This window comes from Pongo pygmaeus, chromosome 15, assembly GCF_028885625.2.
Source record: "Pongo pygmaeus isolate AG05252 chromosome 15, NHGRI_mPonPyg2-v2.0_pri, whole genome shotgun sequence".
NCBI classification, from domain to species: Eukaryota; Metazoa; Chordata; class Mammalia; order Primates; family Hominidae; genus Pongo; species Pongo pygmaeus.
In genome coordinates, this window is record NC_072388.2 from 19,097,032 (window position 1) to 19,103,255 (window position 6,224).

Consider the following 6,224-nt stretch of genomic DNA (forward strand, 5'->3'; position numbering starts at 1 on the left):
ATGCATTCTAAAAGTTGAATCAGTTAGGGTCACTTATATGCAAGGCATTATGCTATATACTGTGAAATGTGCAAAAGAAGTGTAACGGGTGGTCCTCATCTTGTGGGAATTGACAGTCTAAGAGAAAAATAATACATACACATGAAGAAATAACCAGTGATTCAAGGCAGAAAATTATACATTCTGAAGACAGTAAATGCTGTAGGAATTTAGAGGTGAGAAAGATGTCTCTGAATTGGGAGGGTCAGAGAAAGAGTTTTCCTGAAGGGTCACCCTGGCTTGGAAATGGATCTCACGGTGAAGTTAGAAGTTCAGTGGAGATAAAGAGGATTATGAAAGACTTGCTTGAAAAATGGGGGGAAACCAGTCTGGCCGGGGTTGAGGCACTCAGTGGGAGAAAAGTCAGAGATAAAGTTAGAAAGACAGGTTTGCCCGATTGTGGCAGACCCTCATTACCAGGCTAAGGAAAGGATACTTTGCTCTGTAGATAAATGGGGAGCTGGGAGGGCTTGTGAGACAAGGCCCCAGTGAACCCCCAAATCAGTTTCTTCTTCCTCCATCCTGCCTTGTCTAAACGCATTGGTCTGGGAGCCAAGGATTCCAAATTTCTGTCAGTGCTGCCTCCTCCTGACCCACAGCTGTTCCAGGAAAGGTCATGGGAATTCAAGGACCTGAAGAAAGTCCCACATCTGACCTCAACTTGCTGTATGTTTCACTTTCTCAGTCTACAAAAATGTGCCCATTACCTTTATTTATCAAACGACCAGCAAAATTAGGATAACAGAGCTTGGATCTGCTTTTGCTTGGAAGGAAACTCTCACGGGCTTTCCATTGGTATCCAGAGGCTGTGTGGAACTCCGGAAAGCAGAGAGGCTTGGCTCTGAAGGGTAGGCACTAATCCAGGCCCGGCCCTCGTCTCTCCCTTCCCCCTTCACTCCCTCCCAGCACAGGCGAGAGGAAGCAGCAGCTGTTGTCCTGTGGGGAAGACAGGCAGAGGTCCACCTGGCACTGTTGGGATTTTCACAACACCCGCCCCAACTTAAACACACACACACAACAGCAGCCTAAGGAGAAGCTGGGCCAACAGCAGTGACTTCGACGATAGAATGAGAAGGAAGCAGGTGTAGAGATTGCTGGTGTAAGGGACTTTTTCTTCCCTTCTGTCTTCTCTCCCACCGTTTTGTCTTCTGCTCTTGCTCTCTCTCTCTAAGTCTTTCTTCTCCTCCTGTGAAACTCCTGAACCAGTCCCTGGCCTGATGCCTGAATCTTTTTGTTCTTCCTAAACTTGTCCCCCTTCCTCCATCTTTTTCTGTTGCCCCATGAATGCAGTGAAGCCAAAATAGCAAAATTAGCCTACCAAGTACAAGGTGAAGCAGATCTTGGAAGCTGGATAATTTGGGCACACAAACAAAATCACCTCCCTTATCCAAATAATTGAGGCAAAACAAAGATTTCAGTTGAATTGTACATATGGTAGGTTCGACTCTATTTCGATTTTCATGTGCAAACTTGAAACTTTACTCTCTTTTCCCTTTGGACTGAGGCAGTAGGGCCATGTTTATTTCACTTTCACACAGTCCTAAGGCAGCCTTCTACGCAGCCCAGCATACTCGAGTTGAAGAGCAAACTAGGATAATTATAATGTCAGGAAAACACAAGTGCAGAGGGAAGTTTAAATCGTGGCTTGAAAACATCCCACTCTAGGATAATAAGAAGTAGAAAGGAGACCAAGCTAGGCATTCAAATGAGCTTGCAGCCTTCCACCCAGCCTCCACTCCAAGGGCTAGACTGGCCTGTGCTGATACACATTTGATACACAGCCTGGTTTAAACCGTGGATTTTATCTCCTAACATTCATGTTTCTACGGCAGCAGGGGCATAATTCTCTATCCAGAACTTCTATCCAGAAGTTCAGCCTGCAAAGCTTGGGATACCTTAACAAAGAAGTTAACAGCTGTTCCCCCAACCAAGGCCTCGCTGAGGACAAACCAGAAGAGCCAGAGGCCTGTGTGAACTTGTTCTTGATTCTCTTTTGCCATCTAGTGGCATTTCTCATCTCCAATACCACTTTTTCTTCTAAAGATCCTTCATCCTGACCCCCAACCCACAGCTGTGCTGTCCAGCTACTAAAATGATGTCCTCCTGGCCTCAAAACAAACTCCCCATCCTCCTGACTCAGCATCATAAATTCTGGACCGGAACACAAACTTTATGATCAGGATGGGTTGCGCAACTTCTCCACAGTTATAATCCACACAACAGCCAGGTAATCCTTTAAGCAGACAAGTTCTTTATTCATCTACTTAGAACCCTTCCAGGGTTCCCTACTGTGCTTGGAGTAAAAGTCACAGGCCTTCAAATGGTCTGTAAGTCTTCCCAATGACCTGGTCTCTGGTCCCTCTCTGAACTCTTGGTTACCTGCTCCAGCCACACTGGACACACTGCTGCTCCTCCAACACCTTAGGCATCTGTCTGTTCTGGGGCTTTTGCAGTGCTAGTTTCTTCACTTGGAACATTCTTCCTCCAGATAATCACAAGTTCACTCTTATCTTCAAGTCTCTGCACCAGAGTCAGCGATTTCAACGATGTTACGTAAAATTACTGACCACCAACCGCTATACTGTTCCACTTTTTTCCCTAGCAATTATCACTTTGAGCAAAGTATACATATTTTTTTTTTAACTGTCTTTCTCCAATGGAATGTAAGCTCCACAAAGGCAGGGACTTTTGTCTTTGTTTTTTGTTGTTGTTTGTTTGTCACCCAGGCTGGAGTGCAGTGATTGCAATCATGATTTTCACTGCAGATTTTATCTCTCAAGCTCAAGCAATCCTCCCTCCTCAGCCTCTGGAGTAGCTGGGACCACAGGCATGCACCACCATGCCTGGCTAATTTTTCAAATTTTTTGTAGAGACAGGGTTTCGCCACATTGCCCAGGCTGGTCTTGAATTCGTGGCCTTAGGCAATCCTCCTGCCGTGGCCTCCCAAAGTGCTAGGATTACAGATGTGGGCCACCGCACCTGGCCATTTTTGCCTTTTCTGTTCAGTGATACATCCCAAGTATCTTGACACTTAGTAGGTGCTCGATAAATGTTTGTTGACCACATGAATGAAGCATGCCCAAGATTCTGAGATTACCTACTACTTACAGGTAAATTCTGAAAACAAAAATATTACTCATCTCAGTTTTACAGGCCTTCTCACCCACAGAGGGTGATGCTTCTCTGTCTTGGCGTCTCGGTTCTCCTGAGTGTCATATTCCAAGCTCACAAGAGCTTGGAGTAGCACTGACCCAGATGCTCCACACAGCTGTAACCACCACAAGGAACGGACATACAAGGTGAAGGAAGCACTAAGGCAGGATGTCGAGAGCAGCAACACCAACAGCATTTTAAACGCAAACATTTGGGCAGTATTAAAGTTTTGCAATTTTCAATAAAAAAGGGAGGGAACAAGTGAAATTGAGAGGTGTTGGCTGCCTTCTCCAGCTAAAGCCATGTGGCCTTGATTGGTACCTGGAACTGGAGAGGCCCATGAATCACTGTGGAATGGCTTTGCTATTGGGGATGGTGCCAGGCCTCGTGACAGTGATGATTCACCCACTTCCCTCGTGTCTGTTCCATCTCCTCTGAAAGATAACCAGTATCTCCAGATGACAAGGAACCAGACAAAGCATCTTTCTAGGCTGTCCTATCTGTACCTCAGGTCAGAGAAAAAGCAACCATTAACACCACAGTGATTGACTCTTCCCAGGATCATGGGCCAGAGGTGTATATGAGAGGATATAAATGACAACTCTTCCTGAAATTGATTTCAGTTGACACCTGGGTCAGGTGCTCTATTAAAGAGTCATTAAAACCATGTGGCCAGGAAACAAATACAGTCTTCGAATGTGACAATTCAAGCTTCCTCATTGCTGAACATGTTTAGGCAGGTACAGGCATCCTTAGGTGTCCATGTATTTGGGACATGTAAGTGGAGAGGCATGAACCTGATTCATTTCCTCATCCAGTGATGCTCCCAGCCCGCCCCCAAACAGACACAGCATAGCCCGGGCCAGCTCTTAAGGAGTTCAGGAGTGAGAAGAGGCCCTCAGAGATCTGACAGCCTAGGAGTGCGTGGACACCGCCTCAGCCCACTGAGCGGTCACAGCACGAAGACCAAGCACAAAGGTGAGGCTGTGGCAGGATCTGGGGAGGAGCGAGGACAGAGAAAGAGGGATGGGTTCTGATCCTGAGAGTACACTCGGGTGAGTGATAAAATGGATAAAGGAGGGACTGGATTTAGGGGAGATGAGGAAACGCATTGGGGAAAGGGGAGAGTGATGTTGGGGATGGAGGTGAAAAATGAAAAAGAATGGGAACACAGACGAGATGGGAATGGGGAGAGGATGAGACACAGACACAGGAACATGGAGACACAAAAGGGATGAGACTTAAGGGAAAGGGGAGAGGACAAAGAGTGACAGGCAACAGGGACAGAATGAAGGGAACAGAAATACAAGATGAGAGATGGGGCCACAGGGTTGATGTTGGGGCTGCAGTGGATGTGGACACACAGAAGAAGAGGCAGAGATGAGACACAAAGTGAAGAAGGGAGACAACCGAGTAGGGAGATGGGTGATTAGCTCATATGAGCAGGTATAGGAGGACTAATTTCTCGACTGAACACCTCTGTCCCAGCGACCCCTGCCCTCCATTCTGACTGCTCCTCCTAAGAGAGATGGCACCGGCCAGAGCAGGATTCTGCCCCCTTCTGCTGCTTCTGCTGCTGGGGCTGTGGGTGGCAGAGATCCCAGTCAGTGCCAAGCCCAAGGGCATGACCTCATCTCAGTGGTTTAAAATTCAGCACGTGCAGCCCAGCCCTCAAGCATGCAACTCAGCCATGAAAAACATCAACAAGCACACAAAACGGTGCAAAGACCTCAACACCTTCCTACACGAGCCTTTCTCCAGTGTGGCCGCCACCTGCCAGACCCCCAAAAAAGCCTGCAAGAATGGCGAGAAAAACTGCCACCAGAGCCACGGGCCCGTGTCCCTGACCATGTGTAAGCTCACCTCAGGGAAGTATCCGAACTGCAGGTACAAAGAGAAGCGACAGAACAAGTCTTACATAGTGGCCTGTAAGCCTCCCCAGAAAAACGACTCTCAGAAATTCCACCTGGTTCCTGTGCACTTGGACAGAGTCCTTTAGGTTTCCAGACTGCCTTGCTCTTTGGCTGAGCTTCAATTCCCTCTCCAGGCCTCTGCACCACTCTGCTACACCCAGAGCATTCTCTTCCCCTCATCTCTTGGGGCTCTTCCTGGTTCTGCCTCTCCTGGGAGGCTGAAGCTGACACTCTGGTGAGCTGAGTTCTAGAGGGATGGCCTTTCATCTTTTTGTTGCTGTTTTCCCAGATGCTTATCCCCAAGAAAGGGGCTGAGCAAGCTCAGGGCTGTGGGTTCCCTGGTCTATGCCTTTGCACATGTCTCCCCTGCCCCCTGGCATTAGGGCAGCATGACAAGGAGAGGAAATAAATGGAAAGGGGACATATGGGATTTGTGGACACAGCTGTTTCTGTTCCTGAACTAGAAGTCTTCCCCAGCTCTGACGTGGCAGTGAGGTGACCTGAAGCAAAGAAAAATATAAATAAATATCACTTCATATTTGTATAGAGCTTCCACGTGAATCCTCTAATCCCTTGTGACATAGACTTGACAGGGATTGTATGCCTTCTTTATGGATGAGGAAATTTAGATTTTAGAAAGCTTAATTAATTAAAGAGCTTGTCTAATTAGTTAGTAGCAGAACCTGGACTTGAACCTAGGTCCCCTTACTCTAAATACAGTGTACTTTCTACTCTACCAGTTGGACAAGAAAGAAGTCACTGTTATAGAGGCAAAAGGTGAACTAGGTAAGAGTTCACCCATGAAGAAATGAGTGCTCTGAAGAGCCAGTTACCCTGTGTTGGCTGCAATAAAGGTCATTACCTCTCTAGCCAAGAGACTGTTTATGAGGTGCTCTGGCATCTTATTCCTTCTCTCTCTTCCTCTCTTAACTGCCCCTCCCATTTCTCTAGACCACTGCTCTTCCAACCTAGCCCCGGGCCTGGCTCTGGCCAGATCCCCTTGGCCTGAAGACATAAGGTAAAGGGAGTGTCTCAGCTTCATCCCCCAGATCCAGGATCACATTTCCTTTGACCTTAAGGGACTTCCGTGGCCCTGAGCCTGCTTGTCACAAACAGGCT

The 6,224-nt window shown here is 47.3% G+C and overlaps 1 protein-coding gene across 1 annotated transcript; it reads left to right on the forward strand.

Annotated features, from left to right (window-relative positions):
* The first annotated feature begins 4,061 nt into the window (after positions 1 to 4,061).
* On the forward strand, positions 4,062 to 5,979 carry LOC129013287 (ribonuclease 7). Its single transcript, XM_054449760.2, has 2 exons — positions 4,062 to 4,170; positions 4,681 to 5,979. Exon 2 carries the CDS (start codon positions 4,721 to 4,723, stop codon positions 5,189 to 5,191), a length of 471 nt encoding a protein of 156 aa, XP_054305735.1. The 5' UTR covers positions 4,062 to 4,170; positions 4,681 to 4,720; the 3' UTR covers positions 5,192 to 5,979.
* Positions 5,980 to 6,224: the final 245 nt, after the last annotated feature.